This window comes from Callionymus lyra, chromosome 8 (assembly GCF_982586985.1).
Source record: "Callionymus lyra chromosome 8, fCalLyr1.hap1.1, whole genome shotgun sequence".
Lineage (NCBI taxonomy): Eukaryota > Metazoa > Chordata > Actinopteri > Syngnathiformes > Callionymidae > Callionymus > Callionymus lyra.
The window spans coordinates 14,419,750-14,445,067 of NC_141825.1; the positions used below are offsets into that span (position 1 = coordinate 14,419,750).

Consider the following 25,318-nt stretch of genomic DNA (forward strand, 5'->3'; position numbering starts at 1 on the left):
ATGGCGATTATTCTCTTCCGATACGACTTATAATAGGCTTTATAAAACATTATTAGTGGTGGAACTAATGCATCATAATGTTTGATAATTCCATGCCAACATAACTGATGTCACACATTATAATACATGACTTGATCTAGTTTCAAGACCCAAAGAACGACACACACATTCAATTAATGTTTAGAAAAATTGCTACACAATTTAAGAACTTCAAGTAAAGTGGTAACTCTATATCATGTTATTACAGTTGTTTGAAATAACAGTGTATCAATCAGGTTGATTCACGATTGAAAATCTGTTAAGGATGAAATCTGATGTTAATTGATCCCACTTTACTTAAAGAAATAATTCACCAAATTGGAAAATTTCAATTATTTTCTACTCGACCTTGTGGTGGAAAAAAGTTGGGAAAACTTTTGTATATTTTGTAGAGGGCTTTTTGGGAGACTCTGGCAGCTATAGCTACGAACGAGCTTAAAAAAAATGTAATTTAAAAATAATAAAATAGGTATACATGTACATTCCAATGAAAATGATAAAGATAAGCAGTAAGGAGGTATTTAAATGTTTTTTTGGATGTTGTCTCTTTTGACGAATAAATGTGAGCCCAGTTCGCCATCAACATAGTGACTTATATTTGTCATCGTTCAACATGAGTGTGAGTAGAACATTCATGAAGTTAGAATTTGGGGTAAACCATCACTTTAAAGCTCTTAAAGTCCACGACTTGAAAATTCTGATAAAGCTTGTAATAAGTTGATATTCATGATTATATACCGTCATATATTCTTCAATATGCTTGATAAATGCATTTTAATTAATAAAAGTGCTCTTATATTTGCATTTTACATATTTAAAATGTATACTTACATTTTAAATTATACTTTCATTAAGAACTAACTTTGCTTTGAAAATATGTAACGTGAGAGCTAATGCTAAATAGCAACACAGCTAGCGCTACCCCTAGCGGTTCATGTGATGTTACATCTGGTTTAATGAAAACAATAAATCTCCTTCAATAACCCCCCCATCAGAGACCAATTCCTTATTGAACGCTTTGGCATGCTAATCTGTGTCCCGTGTCTTATGTCATAAGGAACGGAAGCTTCTCTTTAGCGGTAGTTCATCATCCAGTGGTTGACACTCTCGCTCCGGGGCGACTCAATTCTCCGACTCTCTGCTGCGCTAATGCAGTAACATGACCTTTTCTAAAATAGATTGTCATGCCACTCTGCGCTTGTAGTTCCCGATGTACAACTGACTCACGGGTTGCATTGACGAGGCTGTTCACAGGGCGGGCGCGGAGCAGAGTCAAGATAGTCCAGAGACTCATTGGTACTTGGTTATAAGGACACTTTACTTTAAGTAAAAGTAAAACTTCAGGTGAAGTAAAACACATCTGACAAACTTGGCCAAATCTGGCCCAGAAATTAAGTAAGTAAGTCATTATATGTGGCCCTTTCAACAGGTCTTAAAACCATACAAGTAGATTAATGTTTACGTTGGTGACCTATAAAGATAACAGTGTTTAACAATAAGTGTAAAAATGAATTTGTTTTGGCAAAGGACAATAAACACAAAAATAATTTAGATAAATTGAGCCTCAAAGAATGAAAAGACAACTTCAAAATCGGATTCCAACTTCCTGTTAGGGGAATAAATGTTTAGTTTGTTCCGCAAAATTGACTGATAATCGATTTTGGCCGCTTGAGTCATTGAGCTACACACCCCTGTTGTAACACAACATGTCCCGTCAACATTACGCTGCGTTACCTTATGTAATGTTACGTTACTTGCTCCACATCTCAGAATGTACGACCGTATTCAACGCATTATTTCTCACCTGACTTTATACATGTTTGATGACATTTCTTAAATATTACGCATCTAAATGTTGTATTCTTAAACAGGAAATAATAGCTTGGACAAAATTCTATTTTGTATTCCTTTTGCGACGTTTCCGACAGGATCAACTTTGCCTCCTTATATGGTCATTCGTGGGCGGAGTTTTATCCTAATGACTACTCAAACTTTTTGGAATTCATCAAATACTTTACGATCAGATCTGAGGAATCTGGAGTATGTTTTCACGCCGCAGAGACCTTTATGTTATTTACTCACCCACTGGGTTTTGTTCTTGAAAAGTTAGTAAACTCAAAAATAGCTCTTAAAGGTCTTGCCTACTGAAGAACCTACTCTACAACCATCATGTATATATATATATATATATATATATATATATATATATATATTTAGGTTAGGTAGAACTTTATTGATTCCTCAGGAGGTCTCTTTTGGGAAATTGTTTTTTTTCCAATTAAGCACAGCAATATAGCAATTATTCATAAAAGTAAATATAAATAAAAATAAGAACAAAGAGAAATCAAGAGAAAGAACAAGATTATAAAAATCTAAGTCTAAAGATAATAAACATAGATCAAAGAAAAATAACAAACACAAAGGATACAAAAATTAACATACACCGGAACATCCTGATACTTTTACTTAACTTTTACTGATATATACTTTTATATATGAGTAAATTAAAATTAAAAATTAACAATAATTAAAAAAATCTGGAACTGAATCCCTGTAATTGCTAAATAATTTAACTTTTTCCAATAGTAATAGTGCATTAATCGACACAAACACTACACATGGTCTTAAGAAGGTGTAAAATTTGTGAGTAGCTACGAAAAGATTGAAGCTACTAAAATTTGGATAAATTCCGAAATTCGGCTGCTCACTTCGTACACAGAAACACCTCGAGGGGCCACTTTCGGTCCACAAATGAGCAGATCTGCAGGGACTGGTACGACCGCCTCTGACGGTTGATTTCTTTTTTTAAAAAAAACCGATGATGCATTATGCAGATGAGCCCCCCCCCCTGACAACACTACCCTTACGTTCTTCCCACTCTGGTGTACATTGGCTGCCTCGGCTGTCTCTTGTATCCCATCACCATAACAACTGCCTCCTGGAGTAGGAGAAAAAAACGCTAAAGTGAATTTTCTCTCACTCACTTTGTCTTGGAGATGTTGAGTGGTGGTCGACTGTGCTTCTTGGCATGTTGGCGAGGAACGGGCGAGGTGGAGGGAGACGATGTGTGGGATCTAGACTGGTTTGTTTGAGGGGGACAAAAAAAAAGGATCTCTACAGCACATGATGCCACACAGGGTGAGTCCAACGGCAGCTTTTCCTCTTCGTCTTTTTTACCAAAACGATGCTTGTGTGTGTGTGTCAAGAGCCACATGTGGGTGTTACGTAATGATAGCCTTGAGAGAATTCAATAGTACTGAAAGTTGTTTGTGGAGCCGTTGCTGCAGATGTGCTGCGATTACATCATAGTCTTAAGTTTTATATTCCCCGTAAATAATCGCGTCAACTGTAGTTTGTTGGTCTTTTTTTCACTCACAATAAGTCCGGTCGCTTTTTTTTCTTACAATTCCCTTTGTCGTTTCATATCAATAAAGCCTCAGAAGATGTTTTTTTTTTTTTACCATCCGAGTGAAATCGAGTGGAATGCGTGGATTGAACTTTTCCTTTTAAAGGATCAAATGTTTCATCATCAAGTCTCGCTTGGGGGTCTTCAGGGGGTCCTCAAGAGGCAGGTGTTTGCAGGCCTTCACCCCCTCTAATGACTCTCATATCTGGTCCATTTTCTTGGCGTGACGGAACCGAAATAAACCTTCAAACGGAGAAGAAGAGAGCTGCAACTGTAGCTTTCATCTCTCGGCTGCATTATTAAACATCCCCAGCCACAAAGTCTGACATCAACCAATCACAACGCTCTCCTGCTTCTCCCTCTCCCCCCCCATCACCTTGTCTCTCTCATTTAGGCCAACCTGAAGAAGTTCATGGAGTATGTGCAGCAGAGGAACACCGAGAAGGTCTCCAGGTTTTTGGATAAAGGGCTGGATCCGAACTTCCATGATCCAGACACAGGAGGTTTGGTTATGTGTGGTCTCGGTCTTTTTCTCTGTGGGTTTGTCTTCACCATGTTCTGCACAAACTTCAAGGCCAGTTATGTTGTGTGGCCCTGAAGTGAGAACATCTCAGTCAATACAGGCAATAAGATGCTACAGTTTAGGATAAGATAAGACATAGATATATTTAGGACCAGTGTCCGGTTTAGCTTGAATGATTTAAAAAATAATAGAAGCAAAATTTATATTATTTATTATTATTATTTTTTAGGTAAATACTCGTTGGAAGTACAATAACAATCTCATGAACACACGATAAAACAGAAAACATTAGCACTCAAGTCATTGTATTAGGAGAAAAGAAATGGATTAATTAAATAAAAAGATAAAGACATATGGATGATGAGTAAATGAAATACTAAGGAATAAAATAAAATAAAAAAAATAATAATAAAAATAATAAATTAATTAAATGAAAGACTTAGATTGCATCATCTTGTTCTTTCTCTTCATTTATCTTTGTTCTTGTTCTTATTTTACTTTTATTTATTTTTATGAATAACTGCTGTATTGCAGTGGCTAATTGAAAAAAAAACAATATAACCTAAATAACCTAACCTAAATATGTTACATGTGCAGTTAACACATTTATTTAAGTGCTCAGATGTATGATTTTATTAAAATTGTATGTTTAAATATTGATTTGAATTTAATAATCAAATGATTCCAAATACAAGTGTTTTATATTTAGATGTTTTTAAATAAAGAGAGAAACCAACCACATTTGTATAGCTATAATTTTCTTTTTTTACAATATAATTCACACATTTATATTTATATTATTGATATTATAATAAAATTAACATTATTATTTTTTATTATTATATATTGATATTTAATTAGAAAATAGAAACAGGTTTGGTTGGTGGTATTATTGTATGTTAAAAGCACACAATAATATAAATAAAATACTCTCATAAAATACTAGAAATTATATCTTATTGCAACCGAATATATGTAACACAAAATAAATGCTGATCATTTATATTTGATTGAACCTAAACTGTAGCTCAATGATGGGTGTGCGTCAGTGTTGTGTGTAAAGGGCAGCAACATAACAGGAAGTAACTAATTAGCTGAACTCTGATGTCAGCTCAGGATCTAATTAAAATGTTTACGAGTCTGAGAAGTCGAACCCGCTCAGACACTTCCTTCTGCTTCGTGACGGGGGGAGAATATCGTCTCATGTTTTTTTTTCTTTCGAACGGCATCCTGCAGAATCTCCCATGACGCTGGCGGCCCAGCTGGAGGGATGCGCCGACCTCATCAAGGTGCTGAAGAGCGGGGGGGCGCATCTGGACTTCCGGACAAAAGATGGAATCACGGCTCTGCACAAGGCTGTGCGCAGCAAGAACCACACAGCACTTATCGTAAGTGCAACGTACCTGCGGTACCATATCTATGATTCAGATCGCGTTCTAGAAAGTGCACTAAAAGAAATCTGTTGCTCTTTTAGAAGAGGGGAAAAAAAACTGTAGAAAATGTTGTTTTTACATCATTCGTGAGTCATCTTCACTATTATTGATAAGTGTAGCTGGAAGAAAATTTGAACAACTGCTTTAACAATATAATTTTTATTTTAGCCTCAGAGGCAGTTTTGAATGTCTATACAGTTTAAAGTGACACTAAGTAAGATTGAACAGGTTTGTTTCTTGCTCCCTCTAGTGTTGTAACGTGTATCTGCAATCTTGGACCTCTGTTTCTATGTGTGGGCATTTGTTTATAAAACAAGACTCTTGCCGAGTCCGTTTCTGGTTTTATCTTCCCTGGAAAGTTAAAAAAAAAAAAAGTATTTCATATGAAAATAATTTAACTGCTGTTTAATTAGTAGTGATGTGACACAAATGAAACTTTCCAGGTCTATGGAAGTATATCAGTATTAACAGAATCTTCAATGGTTGAATAATAATGTTTAATAATATTTGAAATGTTGAAAGTTTGAATTTTTTGTTGAAATGATGCCGTTTTTTAGAATTTTCTATATTTATTTGAATCATTTATTTCAATATTTTATATATGGAATGGTTGAATTTGTTAGGGTTTTTTTTGTTAAAAAATTGAATAAAATTGTTTTAATGTTTTGAAATTATTATTATTTTTTAAAACGTAGAGTTTGCTATTTTAATATCAATAAATTAAAAAAAGGAATCTTTCAAATTAAATTTCTATTTTATTTGTAGCCTCTTAAATTCAATGGGTATAATAGCGTGCGATTGCCTGATCATATTGAAATCAAAAGGCTAAAAATGTAATAATATTTTATTTGTTATTCTTCTTATGGGTTGTCCAGGAAAAGTTAATATTTAAGATCATTGTTAAAAGTAATAGTGACCACATGAATTGTAACTGTTCAAGATCAAACCAAAAAAATGACTATATATTGTAGCTCAAAGTTCAGATTGTGTGTAATGTACTTCTTCTTGCAGACACTTTTAGACTTGGGTGCATCACCCGACTACAAGGACAGCCGAGGGCTGACCCCGCTCTACCACAGCTCCATGGTGGGAGGCGACCCGTACTGCTGCGAGCTGCTCCTGCACGATCACGCACAGGTCGGCTGCGTGGACGAGAACGGCTGGCAGGAGATTCACCAGGTGACTCTTGACTCGCCTCGACTGCTCTTAACAATAGAGTCTTATCACTGCATCTTATCTTACTTTTAAATGCCTCTAGTTATTCACTTTTTATGAATTATTTACGAGTAAGAAAGTAAGTTATTTATATTAATGGAGCGCTTTTTTTCAAGACCAGGGTCACAAAGCGCTTAAACAATCAAAACAATACTCAATAAAATATATACTTTAAAAGATCAAGACACATAAGACGAACCCAGGAGTCTCAGAGAATCAAGGAAAAACCTGCACGAATAATTAATCTTAAGATGTTTCTTGAAGGAGTCAGTAGATCCATTTAACACGGAGGGAGAGGAAGCTCGTTCAACCTTTAATTTAAAACATCAACATGATTCGACAAGCAAAACCTCATTAATGGAAAAAGTTGCCAATTATTTTAATAAAGCTTTTTGAAAACTGACCCAGCATGCTTTGCATGACTAAATTGGCGCTTCAGTTCTTATGTTGATTTGAATTTTGGGGTTTTTATTTAATATTTTTCTTAACTATGCACAACTTATCTTTTTGGTTGGAAAGGTATGTAATTTTTCATAATTATATTTAATTGTATATGGTACAGTTAATAAAAAACTAAAAAATGCATAAAAATAATAGGATTTTTTTTATTTGAACAACGATTTCATGATCAACACAAGTGTCAAAGTCACGTCTGTATTTGAAAATGCAGGCGTTAAATATAAAGTGACACTCACGAAAAGAGGATTAACTCCCAGCTCTTCTTATGTCAGATCCATGTTACGCACGTCCATGCACAAGAAGCAGCGTAACTTCCTGTAAACACCGTAGATCTACGCGTCGGCGTGTTTTGTCCGTGCGAGCGCGAGGCTTTATGTGCGACTGATAGAGAGCGCACTGGCAACAAGCAGACAGCTGTGGGAGTCATTATTTGATTTGCTGACACACAATATGAAAATGCTCCGAGGAAATGTTGAATGAAACACATTTGTGGAACGACAGCGGAATGAAGTCATGATGTCGTGGCTTGTTTTCGTGTCACATTCACGCCGTCGTGACGTGAGAGACGAGCGGCTCAGGAAAAAGTGTCTCTGTGGTTGCAGGCGTGTCGCTACGGTCATGTGCAGCACCTGGAGCACCTGCTGTTCTACGGAGCTGACATGAGCAGCCAGAATGCATCTGGAAATACAGCCCTGCACGTGTGTGCGCTCTACAACCAGGTACACACTTCACTTTTACCTCATGTGTTTGGATTAGGAAGGTCTCTGGACCACTTCAAAACCTTTTTTTCAAACCTATTTGTATGTCCTATTGCCTTAAATATCCCATGTATGTTCCTCTGTAGTATTCCCAGATCTTATCAAATACGTGTAGAGGTTATTTATTAATTTTAAATACAAATACAGACTTATTTGTAAATTAATAATATATATGAGATACTAGTATGAGTGTGAATATTAACTAAAAGATTTATGCTCAGAAGAAGATCATGAATTTACTCATGAAAGTTACACTAAAAATGTAATTTACTACTGACCATCATGGATGATGACAGTCATCCTCTGAACACTGTCAACAGAGAAGCAGATCCCATGATGCAACACTAATAGACTCAGAGACTCATTCATTCCTCGTGCTATTAGACTTTATAATTCTGAATTTGGGGGCAGGAGTGGAGTGAAGGGATGATGTTATTCTATTCTATCTTAACATTTGGCTCATTTTCTTTGTGGTATTTCTTGATCTATGTTCTTTATAATTGTGCTTTTTCATCCCTTGTGTTTGTTCTTTTATTTGCACTTTGTTCTTGTTTTTATGAAACTATTGTCTGTTGTCAACTGGAAACTCAATTTCTCGAAGGAGATCACAAGAAGGATTAATGAAGTCTATAATCTAATCTAACCTAATTTTAATTCTATTTTTAGTATCATTAAAATTGTTTTATTTAAACCATTTTATTTGACTACGTTTGTTTATAGATAATGAATGAGTAATTGTTTATTTCTTTAAAAATAAAAGGCTAAATAAAATGTGGTTGAATTTGTTTTTTTAATAACATTAAATCATAAATACTCAACTTTTAATCTTAACTATTAAAAAAAGTAGTACAGTGTTGATGTAGAAAACGGTGAAGTTAGGCTAGAAGGATGAGGATAAGAGTTAGGGATCATTTATATAAGGTAAGGTTAGGTAAGGTAGAACTTTATTGATCCCTCATATTATATATGTTGTATATATATTTATATATTTATACAAAACAAAAACAAAAAGTCATATTGAAAACCGGACAATTGTTAAACATTCCCCTACAATCAACAGCCGTTAAAAAGAAAGTCCACATCTTTATCATATAATTCACATCTCGGCTCTAAATCAACAGCGGCTGATAAATAATTGACGTTGTTGGCGACGACAACTCTATGGTTTCAAGGCCTCTTGAGATCCAAGTCACATCGAGCACTTAGCGTCGAATTCGTTTTGAAATATAAATGAACTCGTTCTACATATTTGGAAAAGATGAAGAATCGAGGGAACCGAGACAAGTGGAAAGCGGAATTCTCCCGGGAGCTATTGTAGGGGCAACACGCTGGGGTGGTTTGAAGCTTGTGGAGGAGACGTCGTCGTCAACTTTAATTGAGCTTGAGTTGCGTAACATGTTGGCCGTCCATGTGTGTGACGGCGGGACAGAAAGTTCAATATAAATAGTTAACATATAGTGTAAGAAACACACACATCTTCTCGTGTGCGCTCCAGAACACAGGGATTTGTCAGAAGCTAGGATTGGGCCGAGGCCAAGCTGCCGGCTGCTGTGCCTGTGTAGTCTGAGAACCACGTAGAGCCTATTGATCCCTAAAATAGTGTGTCCAGGCAGGGAGTGGGACGACTGAACGAGCAGGCTTAGATGATTATCTGCAATCCAGAGAGGGACATGCAGCGCTGTCGGCGACCGGGAGCCTCGGGGTCCAAATGACTGGGATCAATATGCATCAGTAGAGAGTGAGAGAGTGTTGTAAAGAGTGACAAGGACATCAGCAGCAGCAGAAGAAGTCGGATCAGACGCTTAAATCTGGGGGTTTATGGTGGTTTTCAAGTGAGATTATTGGCTTTTGGATCTGCGGGCATTGCATCGAGACAAGCTGGGTGGATGACAAATCCATTACTTGTCGTTAATGAAACAGTTATCTGTCCGTCCATCTCTCTGTCTATACACCTACATGTCTCTCTTTACATTCTATCTACCAATCCACGTGTCTTTACCTACCTGCCTACCTACCTACCTACCTGCATACCTACCTACCTGCATACCTACCTACCTACCTACCTACCTACCTACCTACCTACCTACCTACCTACCTACCTACCTACCTACCTACCTACCTACCTGCATACCTACCTACCTACCTACCTACCTACCTATACACCTACCTACCCACCTATCCACCTACCTACCGACCTATCTATCCACTTACCTATTGACCCATCCACCTACCTATCCACCTAACTTCCGACCTACGAATCCACCTACCTACTGACCCATCCACCTACCTACCCACCTATCCACCTACCTACCTACCGACCTATCTATCCACTTACCTACTGACCCATCCACCTACCTATCCACCTATCCACCTACCTACCCACCTACCTATTCACCTACCTACCTACCTACCTACCTACCTACCTACCTACCTACCTACCTACCTACCTACCTACCTACCTACCTACCTACCTACCTACCTACCTACCTACCTACCTACCTACCTACCTACCTACCTACCTACCTACCTACCTACCTACCTACCTACCTACCTACCTACCTACCTATCCACCTACCCACCTACCTATCCACCTACCCACCTACCTATCCACCTAACCACCTACCTATCCACCTACCTACTGACCCATCCACCTACCTACCCACCTATCCACCTACCTACTTACCTACCTACCTACCTATCCACCTACCTACAGACCTACCTACCCACCTTTCCACCTACCTACCGACCCACCTATCCACCTACCTACCTATCCACCTACATACCTACCTACCTACCTACCTACCTACCTACCTACCTACCTACCTACCTACCTACCTACCTACCTACCTACCTACCTACCTACCTACCTACCTACCTACCTACCTACCTACCTACCTACCTACCTACCTACCTACCTACCTACCTACCTACTTACCTACCTACCTATCCACCTACCTACCTACCTATCCACCTACCTATCCACCTACCTACTGACCCATCCACCTACCTACCCACCTATCCACCTACCTACTTACCTACCTACCTACCTACCTACCTACCTATCCACCTACCTACAGACCTACCTACCCACCTTTCCACCTACCTACCGACCCACCTATCCACCTACCTACCTATCCACCTACCTACCTACCTACCTACCTACCTACCTACCTACCTACCTACCTACCTACCTACCTACCTACCTACCTACCTACCTACCTACCTACCTACCTACCTACCTACCTATCCACCTACCTACCTACCTACCTACCTACCTACCTACCTACCTACCTACCTACCTACCTACCTACCTACCTACCTACCTACCTACCTACCTACCTACCTACCTACCTACCTACCTACCTACCTACCTACCTATCCACCTACCTACCTACCTATCCACCTACCTACCTACCTATCCACCTACCTACCTACCTACCTACCTACCTACCTACCTACCTACCTACCTACCTACCTACCTACCTACCTACCTACCTACCTACCTACCTACCTACCTACCTACCTACCTACCTACCTACCTACCTACCTACCTACCTATCCACCTTCCCACCTACCTATCCACCTACCTACTGACCCATCCACCTACCTACCCACCTACCCACCCCACATATATATATTTGTAAGTGCAAATACATAATACTGTTTCTTTTTTGTGGTCTTCGGACACTGATTCAGCAAAAGGATAAGGCCAACCTACCTACCACTGAACAATCCGTACCAAGTGATTCATAAAAACTACTGGATTACACTTTTGCTGCCAGAGACACGGTTTGATGTTCGAAACCATCCAAAGCCTCTTCAACGGCGTCTCCTTGTGTGACACATCTTGGTTTGGAGCGTCCTGCAGGGCCGTTGACACACAGCTAACACTTGATTCTCCTGGTGTTTGTTTAACATTCCTGAGCTGCTTCTCCTTTTTGAAACTGAAAAGAAGGACTCTCTGTCAGCTTCACTTCATCTCACAATCCTCAGACGTATAGACGATGCTGCTGCAGGAAGCATCTGTCTCGACGGCTACACATGGACGAGCAGCAGCGTCACTTATACCTGCTTTCCTTCCTCACCAATGAATAATATCAACAATAACTTGGTTACGAGCGCTGGAATGTTTTGCCTATAAGAAGCGCAGGACAGATGGCGTCAGCTGTCATTAGCCACAAAGTTGACGTAGATAAAAGTAAAACATGTTTTCAAAGAACTTCTAAGACTCAATTGAGTCGAAACTGAAATGTTCTTCAATCTTAAACTCCAACTGTTTACTTCACTTACAGGCTTGTTGAAGGAGAAAATAGTCGTTTGACATTTGCCCCCAATTTCTGCTTTTTCTTCCCCGAGAGTGGAACGTTGGACATTTATGAATTATTCTGTCGTCTGCGATCAAAACAAGTTTTTTTTTTTTTTTAATATGACATGAACAGAGCCTCCATCTTTGCCGTGTATTTATTTCATTAAAGGTGACGTCAGCAGGTAGTTTTAGTGAATACAAAATGTCATCTGGATCATGCTGCGTTCTCCTTCTCTTTCAGGCAAAACCACAGATTTGTTATATTTTAGAAGCAATTTTACAACATTTCCTGAAGAAGTCTGCCTCAGATCTAGTGTTGGCAGTTGAATTTCGATGGAGGCGGCATTTTAGGCCCAGGGGGTTGTGAAGAATAAACAAAATAATTTTGTGCAAAATGAAAAAAAGTAAATGGAAAAGATTGTTTGACATTTACAATTAATTACACAAAAATAAAAAGAAGTCAAAACTTGAGGAATCACTTTGTCAATAGGTGATTATTTCACCTAAAAACAATATAAAATTGAATATACAATGAATCAAGCGAGCTGAGTAACGATGGGTTGGTATCATGAAACAGCTGGAGTATCATGATACAGCAGATCACTACTGTTTCACGACACTAGATGGCACTCTAAGCTTGACATTTTTGGGGGATTTCATTGAATTACAGAGAAAGCAGATAGTGTCATCTATTCATTATAACTGTCTTAAAGGTGTTTTTTTGTTTAGTTTTTTTAGTTTTTTTATTCCCTCTGAAGTAACATAAGCCTGTGACTCTTGACATGTAAGGACACTTTTCTTAATCCATTTAAAGCAAAAATTAAACCAGTGAAAACCAGTTTGTCTATGAAGGTGAATCAGTGAATAATAGTTTATATAAAATTGATCCCGTCCGCACTGCGAATACATTTGGGGATCCCTGATCTAGTGGCCTTTCAAAATGACTATCATGATACATCATCAGCTGTTTCATGAAGCCTCATCAACCCATATGAAAAATATATATACAGTATTTATTCAATGTAAATCCAATAAAATGTAGGGAAAAATACAATAATAAATGAACTTAAGAATCAAAATACATACAATTTATTATGAAAATGGACAATAGTTTATTAAGATAAAAATAAGAAATAAAATAATATATTCCTCCCACAGTCCAAAAACATACAGAGGTTGATTGAGAACTTTGGGAAATTGTCCGTAGGTATGAGAGGTTTGGTTGTCTGTCTTTGTGTGCCCTGCGACATACTGGCGTCCTGTCCAGGGTGTCCCCTGCCTCTCGCCCTATGATACTGGGATAGGCTCCAGTCTCCCTGCGACCCCGGTAAGGGATTAAGCGATAGAAAATGAATGAATATTAAAAGTAGCGAATACAAAAATGAAAAAATAAACTGTGGAAGGAAAAAAATCAGATTGTTGTTGTAGAGAAATTAAACATTCAAGAAAATTAAAATTAAAATCACTTGGAAATGAGAAAGAATTGATATACAAAACTAATGTAATGGGCAAAAGGGCCACATTTTTCCAAAGACAAACATTAAATTAACCTTTATTGTTGTGTTATCGCAGGTTTTGCCTGTAAACGTATTCTCCTGCTTAATATTTACAAATAATTTCTGAGTGCAAACCTGTTCTTCCTTGTGACTCTGTGGAGACTGAAAGTGGACCTCTCTCTCTGTCATGATCCAGGACAGCTGTGCTCGGGTCCTGTTGTTCCGAGGAGCCAACAAGGAGATCAAGAACTACAACAGCCAGACTGCTTTTCAGGTGAGTCGGTTCCTCCGCCCGCTTGTTTGTGATTTCCCTTAAGTGAATGTAAGACGACAGCTTATTAAAAAGTTTAAACGGCCGTAACATCCAGCGTCTGAGCTCGGCTGTCTGTGCCATTTTCTCTTCCTGTTTGATGAAGTCCGTGTGAAATCAACACTGGCACCAACTTCCTGTTCATATCAGAGTTAATTTGTTTTTACACGCGGCTCACACACACTCTGACCAGTGACACACACACACTTCTTCTCTGAGCAAGTGTGTGAACAGGAAGTTGAATAGATAACATCCATGTACTCGGAGTAAACCTGGGTTTCCTCCCCCAACAGGTGGCTATTATAGCAGGGAACTTTGACTTGGCTGAAATCATTAAGGTCCACAAAACATCAGATGTTGGTAAGTTCAACTGCTTTAAAATGCAAGTGTACAGATTCCCACGGTTGTTTTAAATACTATTGTTGATGGACGATTTCTAATCGATTTATCAGAACAACCCTGGTACAACCATGCAGATAATTTCTGCCATCTAGTGGCGACAATTAGTATAACAGTTCATTCGTGAGCGGAGGTTGATTCCTTTACATTTTATTTTGAAACATGTTTAATATTGTCTCATTAGACTTTAAATTAAAACTCCAGAGATACACATGGAATTCGGTTTAAAAATCTCAATATTCTTGAGCTTTTTTTTCTGTAAAGTTATCCAAAATATACGTATTAAATTCAAATTTGGCAAACGTATATTAAGATAAAAACATACATAGGCTTTCAGCAGGTTAAATGAATATGTAATACAAAAAATGATTTAAATATATAGTAGTACATGTATAGGAAAAAGTACTGTATATTACTATATGTACTATATATATACATAACAAACGTATATAATAAACAATTAAAATAAATGACCGACTAAATTCTGATAAGATAAAAGTTATAACAGAGGGAATACATACAAGTAAAGATACATAGCAAAAATTTAGGGGGGAAATATTTGTCATATAATCAATTGTGTTTTAGTGATATAAGAAGTAAGCATATATGAGAAATTAAATTTAAAAAAAATTAAATAAAGTTATTACAAAACTTGGATAAAAAAAGAGAAACTAATAAGATCCCATTTATATATAGATAAATAAAAAAGGGTAAATATGTAGGGAAGGGAATATTGAATTATGTTTTATTGACATGGAAAAAAAAAGAATAATGAGTACGTACAATTTAAATATGGTACTTAAATAAAATTTGGATCAAATTAAAGTGAAACAGAGCGATAAAGATTAATAAAAAAGTAATAAATATGTAGGGGAAAATATTTGTCTATATAATGAATGGTTAAAATGGAAATTTTAAATAAAATATTTATATTTAATAAAAATCAAAGTAAGAACGGAGGGAATCAAATGAATTTGTATTAAGATAAACAGAGAAATAAGGGGATAAGCACTTTAGTAAACAAAATAATATTTACAACTGTATCAGATTGTTCTATTAGTCAGTTTAAAGTGTTTTATTTGATTTACTTTCCCACCAAAGTATGTCGAGGCTGCAATAGACTCACTTTAATTTGATGAAGCATCAGAGCTGAGCCAGAGATGTGTCTGGAGTAGCTAAAGGTTGAAAGCGTTCCGTGTCATATTTCAGTGTCAAAAACCTTCTGTGTGTCTCAGTGCCTTTCAGGGAAACTCCCTCCTACACCAACAGGCGACGTTTCACGCCTGGCACAATGCCCTCGCCTCGCTCCCTGCTCCGCTCCGCCAGTGACAACAACCTGAACGGAGACCACGATCACCTCCACACGCAGGCTCCCCGGGAATACCGGGGTCGCCAGGGTCACTCTCCCGTCCCATCCCTGCGCAGCCTGCCGGCCTTCGGGCAGCAGCACTGCAGCCTCGGAGAGGTGAGTCTAGACCCGAGAGAGAGTGGTTGGACACGAGGTTGAATAATCCCCTTGGTGTCTGATGTAGAGTCGTCACGGGGAGATCCCTGACAGTAGCATCCTGAGCACCGGCAGCTCCAGATCTTCTCACTCCCGCTCGCCTTCGCTACATCACCTGCATGACGACGACAAGCCGGTGCAGAGGAGGTCACACAGCCACGGATACCCTCACGGACACAGTCCTCGTGGACGCCTCAGGTCAGTTCCCCCCGACGTCATCATGAAATAAAGTCGAGGAGTCACTGAACCGTTTCAACTCACAGGAAGCATTAAATACACATTTATTTAGCCTTAAAAATTGAATTGAAGCTTGAACTCTGGAGCTACTTTACCTCTGAACACCAGTCCCGGAGCATGGTTATGGGTGGTTGTGATCGGACTAGAAAGGTCATTTCAGAGAAATCTCCTCTGAGACATGTGCTGAGAAATAAAGTGCAGTGAGGGTCAGGACGCTCTCACTCCGTCTGTGAACTGCGGGGGTCCATCAGTGGTACCTCTGCCCTTGGAGGACTTCATTAGCTCACAGGTCCAAGTGTGTGTTTGAAGTCTTTTTTTTGGGGGGTTGTTTGAAGATGATCTCAGACAAAGTGTAAAGACAGAGACGATACGATGCGTGTTCACCCAGTTGTGAAGCCAAACTTGTTTTTATTGAAGTTTATTTGTTCAACACCTTCAGTGCTTTCGATGCTAATCAAGTTTCCATTTCTCTTATTCCATTACGACGATGCACACCTCATCATTTCTTACATTAAAAACCAAAAATACCATTTACAGCGGCATGCATCATTAAAATAACAACATCTTGTCGGCTCTTTAGGTTCCTAAATTTTAAAATGAAGAAAATCACTCAAGAGCAAACTTTTTTTTACTAAGAAGAAAACCATGAATAAATATCCATGTGTATACTCGTTGTACTTTATGCACTGTACTCACACGAGCAGTGTGTAACTCCTCAAATACACCCCATCTTCCCAATTTCATTTTTCTCAAGGTGTAAACACATTTTTTAAGAACATTTTTATACTTTAAAAAATAATAAATTCAATTTAAACATTGTGTTGTTAGTGAATCTCTTGTCAACCTGGTGCCCCAGGGACTAAATCAAGCCTTCCAAGTCATACGTGTTGATTAATGTTTAACTTTATATAAAGACTACATTTGATAAGTCAAGCACTACAATTTTGTAATTCCCTAGAAATCCGTTTTTTGAAATGTATTTGGAGACCTTAAGCAAATATGAGATTTTTGCTGATGACATTCAGCATGGGTCTGGATCTGCGTTAGAATGGTTCTCATCATACCTTTCTGGGCGCAGTTTTAGTGTATCTGCCAATCAAACGAGGTCTGAATCGGCAGATCGGTTGTGTGGAGTCCCTCAAAGTTCTGTTTTGGGTCCTTTATTGTTTTTGCTGTACTTGATTCCCTTAGGTAAAATCATTCAGAGATTTCCTGATTTTTCTTATCACATTTATGCTGATGACATCCAGCTCTACTGCTCATCTGATCCAACTGAGCCCCAGAGGCTGAACAGCTTAGTCAATTGTTTGCTAGAAATCAAACAATGGCTGAGTGAAAACACTTTACAGCTAAATGTGGACAAAACTGAAACTCTGGTTATTGCTCCTGAAGACAAGGCTCCAGGGTTGAGCCAGTACTTGGGTGACTTAGGTCAGTCTGTCAAACTGAGCCTGAGAAACCTGGGTGTTGTATTTGATAAAGACAAGTCTCTAGTTCAACACTGCAGGAAACTCACCAGAAACTGTTTCCTTCAACTGAGAAAAATCTCTAAACTTAGGAAAATGTTGTCGGAACATGATCTGGAGCTTGTAATCCAGGGGTTTGTGTCTTCTCGCCTTGATTATTGTAACAGTTTGTTTTGCGTCTTAACAAGAAGGAGTTGTCTCGCCTGCAGTTCATACAAAACTCTGCAGCAATAATTCTGACCTGCTCTAGTAGAAGGACTCACATTTCGTACTTACTTACTATAACATTTGTGACTAATTAGATTAATTAATCACAAATTCTGTAATAATCTTTTTAATGGCCTGACAGCACAAATTGTTATACTGGTTTCTTTCTACTCAAAAAACACACTTGTGGGAGGAAATCAGAGTTAACCCAAAGTTAACCATGCAAGCAAGAGGACAAAAACTCCACACAGGCTACAGGTTGCCTCAAGCTGGAAGTGAACCAGCAACCTCCTCGCTGTAAGTAAGTAAGTAAGTAAGTAATATTTATTTATATAGCGCTTTTCGAGACCAGGGTCACAAAGCGCTTAAACAATCAAAACAATACTCAAAAAAGTACATACTTTAAAGATCAAGATAATACTGAGAACAACACAGGAGTTTGAGAAATTCAAGGAAAAGCCTGAACAAATAGAAACGTCTTAAGATGTTTCTTAAAGGAGTCAGTAGATCCATCAAGCGCAAAGAGAGAGGAAGATCGTTCCAAAGCTTAGGAGCAACAGCCTGAAAAGATTTCTCTCCTCTGGTCCTGAGCCGTGTGCGTGGAACCATAAGTAGATTCTGATCCACAGACCTCAGAGCCCGAGCTGGGGTGTAAGGCTGGATCAGATCAGTGATGTAAGGAGGAGCCTGACCATGAATAGATCTGAAAGTAAGAACCAGAATTTTAAAGTTGATCCTGGAAGAAACTGGAAGCCAGTGAAGAGTTTTAAGGACCGGAGAAATGTGAGTTCTTCTACTTGAGCTGTGAGGAGATCCCTCTAATTACGACACCACAGTGCAACGATGACATCCGTGTTACCTTGTAATAGCAATAGATTCGACCTCACGCGTCTCACATCGATCTTAAATCCGAACCGGTCCTGGCGACAAACCCGGAATATATTTAACATTTCCGCGGCGCCTCGTTCAAGCGTTCCATTACGACCACCTTGAGTCTGAGACCAGCATCAACGTAGCACGGACTCACACCTAAGTGGGCCTGGCAGTGTCCTTGAATACGTTCTGCATGTACTACTCCCCCCCTTTCTTTCTTCCATCCCGTTGACCTTCCCTTCTCGCCCGGGGTAACTCTCAAGGCATTATGGGTAGCAAGGGAGTGTGAAATTAGCCCCGACTGGTCATTAGCGAGGCCTTTAGCCAGAAACACGGCGATGACTTTGAAGCTGAACATTTGTGCAGAGACGCAGCGGCTCACGGAGAGAAGATTTTGTTGATGGTGTTCGCTGGACTGGCGAGGTCGTCGCCGCTCGTAAATATGTTCACAGAACGCTCGTCGTCGAGCGTGTCCGTCGTCCTCCTCCACAGGTAGATGTTTCACCTCCAGACTTTTCTCCCACGTTTCCGGGATCTTCCTCTTTTTCCCTCGTCACCACATGACCCGCTGCCGAGGGTTTGAATTATATATGTATCGTCCTCGGGCTCGTGGGCTTGTTCCTCGCTGTGACAGTTTAGCCAAACACTTACATCTCTGCAAATTCCAGGCTTGTCATTCATCCACATTCAGCTGTCAATCACGAGCTGGAGCAGGTTGAACGGCGTCGCAGCTGTTTCTGACAGATGTTTGTCTTCCTGTACCGATGAAATTCTCCCTTTTTTTTGGAGTGATATAAGCCGCCGTCTGCACTGCTGAAGAATGTCACTTATTCCTAACTGGGACTCCGGATCTCTTTCTCTTCATGCACACAGTTATTGAATATTTTATATATATATTTATATTTTGCATTGTTAAATAGACGTCAGCCAGCTCTAGGCAAAGTGCAGTTTGGGGACCATATGCGGCCCCCTCGCTATTTATTTTCTGGCCCTGACACTGATTGGTATTAAATAGTATTACCGGTAGTTAATGACATGTTTACATTTACAACTAAAAACTATATGAAGCCATTTTGCTGTAAATCTACAGTCATGTAGATCAATCAGGATCATTTGAATTTTACTTATTTTCTTTTTCTTATGTATATACAGTACGTTATATTTATCTAGTAATTTTGTTTATTTGTAATCATTATATTTATTTAAATTAACTTTAACTGAAACATAATCATAATAATCTCGCCTGCTGTTAATACAAAACTTTTTAGCGAGAATTCTCAGTAGCTCTAGTAGGAGAACTCGCATTTCCCCGATCCTTTAAACTCTGCATTGGCTGCCTTTAAAAAGCATCGTAAGACCTTAATTTGTACAGGTCTTTTCTTAATTTTCTTATGGCTGCTGTGTTTGTCTCTATGTTGTTTCTTACTCAAGGTACAAAAATATATTTATATAATGATGTTTTCACGTACTTCGCTTATACTTAGTTATTTAGAGCTACGGTTTCATCTCACAGTCTAAAAACAAAGATATTTTGAGTGAAAACCTGTGCGTAGGTGTGAGTGGTTGTTTGTTTGACGACGTGCTCAGGGTGTCCCCTGCTTCTCACCCTAAGTAGCTTGGACAGGCTTCATCCCCCACAACCACAATAAGGGAATAAGAAGAGGAAAAGGAATACATTTTTTGGTTAATGTTTAAATTATCTTAATCAATTGTTATTCACCCAAAAGAAAAAAAATGACTGTAATGATTTTGTAATTAAAAAAAAAAAATCAGTATATTCAAGCCCTTTTCAACAATTTAAGTATGTTATTTAGCCAGACTTTTAAAAAAACTGTCAACATTTCAGAACGTAAACACAGGGGGCGCTAAAACAAACATAACCTCAACAGAATAACACTTTACACTAAACACAACACAAGACATATATGTTCAAAAATGTGGACTTGAGAACTGGGAAGTAAATATTTTGATTTCTTTGTCAATTACAATCATCTAGAAAAGGTTCAGATCAAAGTTTCTGAATTACATTTAATGAAACATTTTCCTCACAGTTTATTAAGGTCCTGGTTGAAATGATTGACTTGTAATTTCCAGCTCTGACGTCTTTTTTTGACAGTCGTCATGGCTACAGGGAAAAGGCAATGGTGTTCTCGGAAACCATGAGGCTTTTTGTGATATGTTAGCATTCGTGAGTATGTGAGCGTTTGTGAGGATGTGATGGATCTCCTCTGTTGTAGGTCGTACGCTGGAGCTTTTATATTGAAACAGCTTGAAAGAATTGGGGAAATTGTCCGTAGGTATGAGTGTGTTTGTGAATGGTTGTATTTCTTGATGTGTCCTGCAACAGACTAGAGACCTTTCCAGGGTGTCCCCCGCCTCTCTTCCGAGTAAACCCCGCGACTCATAAGGGATTAAGCGGTAAAGAAAATAAATGAATGACTGAATACTGAGAAATTAGGAATAATAAACCTTTTGTTTTCTGTAAAATAAGAGTTGGAAAAATTGAACTACATGAACAAAAAATGTATAAGTTATAGATTTATAGGATTATTCACTTACCACTAAAACGTTTTTTTTTTTTTATAATATAATGAAAGATTTTAGCCTATAATTTAATCTTTTCATCGTTATTATAATAGGAGCTATAAAAGTAGAATTTCATTCATTCCTCGCGCTATTAAATTGTACAATTGTGACCCTGGTCTGGAAAAGCGCTATACAAATAAAAATGACTTACTTACTTACTTACTTACAATTCTGAGTTCGGGGGCAGGAGTGGAGTAAAAGTATCATGACATTCTGTTCTATGTTAATCTTTGTATCCTTTGTCTTTGTTATTTTTCTTTGATCTATGTTCTTTATCTTTATCTTTAGACTTAGATTGTATATCTTTCTCTTTCTCTTTCTCTTTATTCTTGTTCTTATTTTATTTTGATTATTTTTTATGCAAAATTGCTGTATCTGCTGTGGATAATTTGGAAAAAAAATATTTTATTTGTATTTGTATTATTTGTTTATCAATAAACTTATACCTATACCTAACTTTAACCTAACCTAACCTAACCTAAGAAGATAAATAGAATAAATAATAATAATTACTTACTTAATAAAAATTGCTAACTTACTATGGTGAAGTGGAAAATCAATCGATATATCAGAATGTTAATAAATTAAATGAAGTTAAAGAAAATCTGCACAAATAAAACTTTCTGAGAACATAAAATAACGACACATTTCTTCACTGAAACTGACCTCACGTGGTCTGCTTGAATTAAGCTTCTTTAGTCTCAGTTTTATCTTTTTTTTTCTAGCAGAAATACAAGTTTCTCGTCGACTCAATCACTTTCAGACAATCAGAAAACTAACAATGAGTTTGTCACTCAACATTTCCCGACAATCCCTCCTCGGCGTTCACACTCCAGCTCAACTCGAGTCGCATGATGATCTTCATAAACCAGAATGAACTTTTACTGACAATGGAATCGTTGACTCTTGCTTGTGATCATCAGCGCCCGTTCTCGGGCTTCAACACGATTCCGTCGAACCCAGCCCTGCGGTGGCAGCGGTAATTGGAAAGCCGTCAGCGAGCGTTTGTTTCTTGGACGACAGAGGAGACGCTGAGTGAGAGCGGCAAGAAAAGCAAAGCGAAGGAGCAGAAAGAAAAAGAGACAAACAAGGCTGGAAATGAAAGGGAGGGTAGGCGGAGGGATTGGGGCGAGAACAGGGGAGGGAGCACAAATCACACGAGTGTGAGAGCTCTTGAGTGATGGACATGATGTGCCAGGGCAGCGGGGCAGGAGGCCGGGGATCTGGGGGGGTGTAAAGACGGATCGATGGGGTTTACCTCTTCATTTTTGGCACTTGTGAGTGTGAACGACAGAATCTCATAGTAGCAAGTTTACAATGTTGCTGCCAGATTTGAGGATTTAGTCCTTGAAAGACAAAACAAAAATATTCAACACCTTAAATAAATAGAGAGCATAGAGGTGATGATTAGCATAACTTACTTCTTTTAGACTGGATTTGTATTCTTTTGGCTCTTCAGTAAGTATTATAATGTACATTTTACTTCTCAATGTGATCAAAGTCGTATTAAAACCATTTATTAGCAAGTTTGACATTATGGTTTTATAGCCATGTTGGTCTTTACACCTACATACACATATTTATATGGTCATCTGTGCTTATCTATGTGTATATTAGTAGAAAAAACTCATATTTGGGCAAGAAAACAAGGATTATTAGCAGTATTCTGAATTATCATCTGCAGCCAGGAATCTTTTTTAGGGATTCATTAGCGGAAGATTATGTTCTTGGAAGTGTATATTTTATGTTATATGTCATATATTTTTAAATGCCACAGAATATAAAAGGTAATATTGATTGGTAATATCAAGGTAATATTAGTATATAAGTGTATTTCACAATACAAACTAAATAGTAAAATAAAATAAAATACAAAAAAGAAAGGAAAATTAAAAAATGAAATACATATGAACGTTTTTTGTGCAACACCTTTTCCAAACTCAATTGGTTTGACATTTTCCAAAATAATATGTCTGAACTATATCAAGGCTTTGCTCCAACATCGTTTGGATTTTTTTTTGGAATTGCTTTTTGATGTCCAGCAAATTTTCCTGTCGAGGAAAACTGACAGTTTTTACTCTCTCTTTGTTGGTATCTGTCCAGAAACCTGTGTCCCTCGTGTCATTCTTTTTCTGCCGAAAGCAGATCCGTCCCAGATCTGTCGACTGATATTAAAACCACTCAAACAAAGCATCATGACCACTTGTCTAACATTTACTTAATCTCTAAACCTTCTGCATATATAAAAGTGCTTGTAAGAATTTCTAAAACTGAGGGTTGTGTCGCAGGTGACCGAAGTCTCACAGACCCACACAAGCTGGTGAAGAATGGTCGATCCCATCACATCACCAAATCAAGTCTTTGTCATATGAAATGTCCACAGCAGATTGGACATGATGCACCTATAGCTCATTGAAAGTGCAAGACTTTGACCCTTTTCTCTACTCTCAACGCTGTAGAACAAACCTGATCAAGGGCAGCTCAGACTTCTCGCTACAAGAAGTTCTATCTTGTATACCCCGTCCATATTTTTCCTATTCCTTCCGTAGAGATGGCACAGACACGGTATGCACGGCCAGTTGATTCTTATGTCATTTTAAAAAGTCGAGATGATGCTTGTATAGCCATAGTGGGTGTAGATAAATTGAGATTTATAGACTCAACAAAATCATAAGGTTGTCAATGTTACATAGTTATTCTTCACTCAGTAGAGATTCAGATGAGACAGTCGTCCTCTTGATCTAGACCACCTTGAGAGACTTTTTAAAACTGCAGTTTAACCCTAAAAGATACTTAAAACATCCACGAAAAACATCAAACTGCCTGTAAAAACGTGTTGATTCTGTTCATATTTTTTCACATATTTCGTTTTTTGTTTACTTGTTATCGTAACAATGCATGACCAGAAATGATTGTAGCAGAGAGACTGGGTTAGAGATGGTTTGGACAGTAAGGGAAGAGGAGTGAGTACGAGGTAAAAGACGAGAGACCAAGTCGGTCAAGTCGGAGACATGACGTGACTGATGTACACAGTTTGGTGAAAAACATCTTGAAAAGTACAGATAATGCAAACAAGACTCTAACCTTCTTGTAGTAGTATACCAAGGGTTTTGACTTAATTGTGACACATTTCTACACTGAAATCTTCATTTATTTAATTTCTTCTTTAACTCCAATAGCTCTGTTAAGTCTTTGAACGGGGCTATTCTAGTTTTTGTAGGTTTAACCATAACTTCTAAACTAGCTTTATCAATTGAAATTTCAAAAAAAGAAAGTGGAGAAAACGGCAAGAGAGAAACAAAACAATACCTGCTCCTGTACCTTTTGAAATAAACACATTTTAACTAGAATCACAGTTAAATTATGGATTTAAAAAATGCATCAAACTCTGGAGTTTGATGCATGTTTTCATTTGAACCAAAGCATCGACAAATCTTGCTCTCTATTTAGGGTGACGTATTCTGAATCACCAAAAGGGGGACAACTTATTTTTAGTGTTTTTCACAAACTTCTTACTCGGTTAAACCCATATTCTCAACTCCCCAAATAGACACTTTTGAGAACGAAGATGTATTTATATACAATTTAGTCATGTATCTAAAAAATTTTACCACTAAGTAATCAGTAAAAAATCTCAAACAACTGAAGTTTTGTAATAAATCTGAGTAAATATTCAGATGTTTCTCTTCTCGTCTAAGTAATTAGAAATCAGAAGTAGTACAGACTTTGGATTAACTTTGCTCCTGTTGATTATGTTAGAATGTTTATTTTAGCACATTTTCTGGAACAAATAAAGACAGTAATATGAGGATTCTAGAATAAGCTTTAGTCTTGATTGATTCTAAATCATTTTAATTTGTTTAATCTATTTTAAGTTTCTAAAGGGGAAAATGCATATTACATTTATTTTACCATTTAAAAATAAAATATAATGTTATAAAAAGTGTTGTTATGCCATAAAATAAATTGTTTAATATTTAATTTGCTGTACATATCATTCTAAAAAAATATAACGTAAGCAAGCAATACGAAAAAAATATAAAACCAATATCAATAAAAAAGACAAATAAAAGGAGGGAAATGGGAGAGAAAAAAATGTCT

At 37.7% G+C, this 25,318-nt stretch overlaps 1 protein-coding gene across 8 annotated transcripts in view; it reads left to right on the forward strand.

Annotated features, from left to right (window-relative positions):
- Nucleotides 1-25,318, forward strand: part of shank3a (SH3 and multiple ankyrin repeat domains 3a) — a 156,827-nt gene that overhangs the window by 70,083 nt on the left and 61,426 nt on the right. For all 8 annotated transcript variants that reach the window (XR_015712113.1, XM_087797540.1, XM_087797542.1 and 5 more), the window contains 8 exons: nucleotides 3,840-3,948; nucleotides 5,205-5,356; nucleotides 6,413-6,580; nucleotides 7,678-7,794; nucleotides 13,832-13,909; nucleotides 14,239-14,305; nucleotides 15,580-15,809; nucleotides 15,877-16,046. Coding sequence is in view for 7 of the 8 variants with exons in the window: in XM_087797540.1 (XP_087653666.1) it covers nucleotides 3,840-3,948; nucleotides 5,205-5,356; nucleotides 6,413-6,580; nucleotides 7,678-7,794; nucleotides 13,832-13,909; nucleotides 14,239-14,305; nucleotides 15,580-15,809; nucleotides 15,877-16,046 (1,091 nt within the window). In the remaining variant the exon portion in view is untranslated. The remainder of the gene's footprint in view (nucleotides 1-3,839; nucleotides 3,949-5,204; nucleotides 5,357-6,412; nucleotides 6,581-7,677; nucleotides 7,795-13,831; nucleotides 13,910-14,238; nucleotides 14,306-15,579; nucleotides 15,810-15,876; nucleotides 16,047-25,318) is intronic.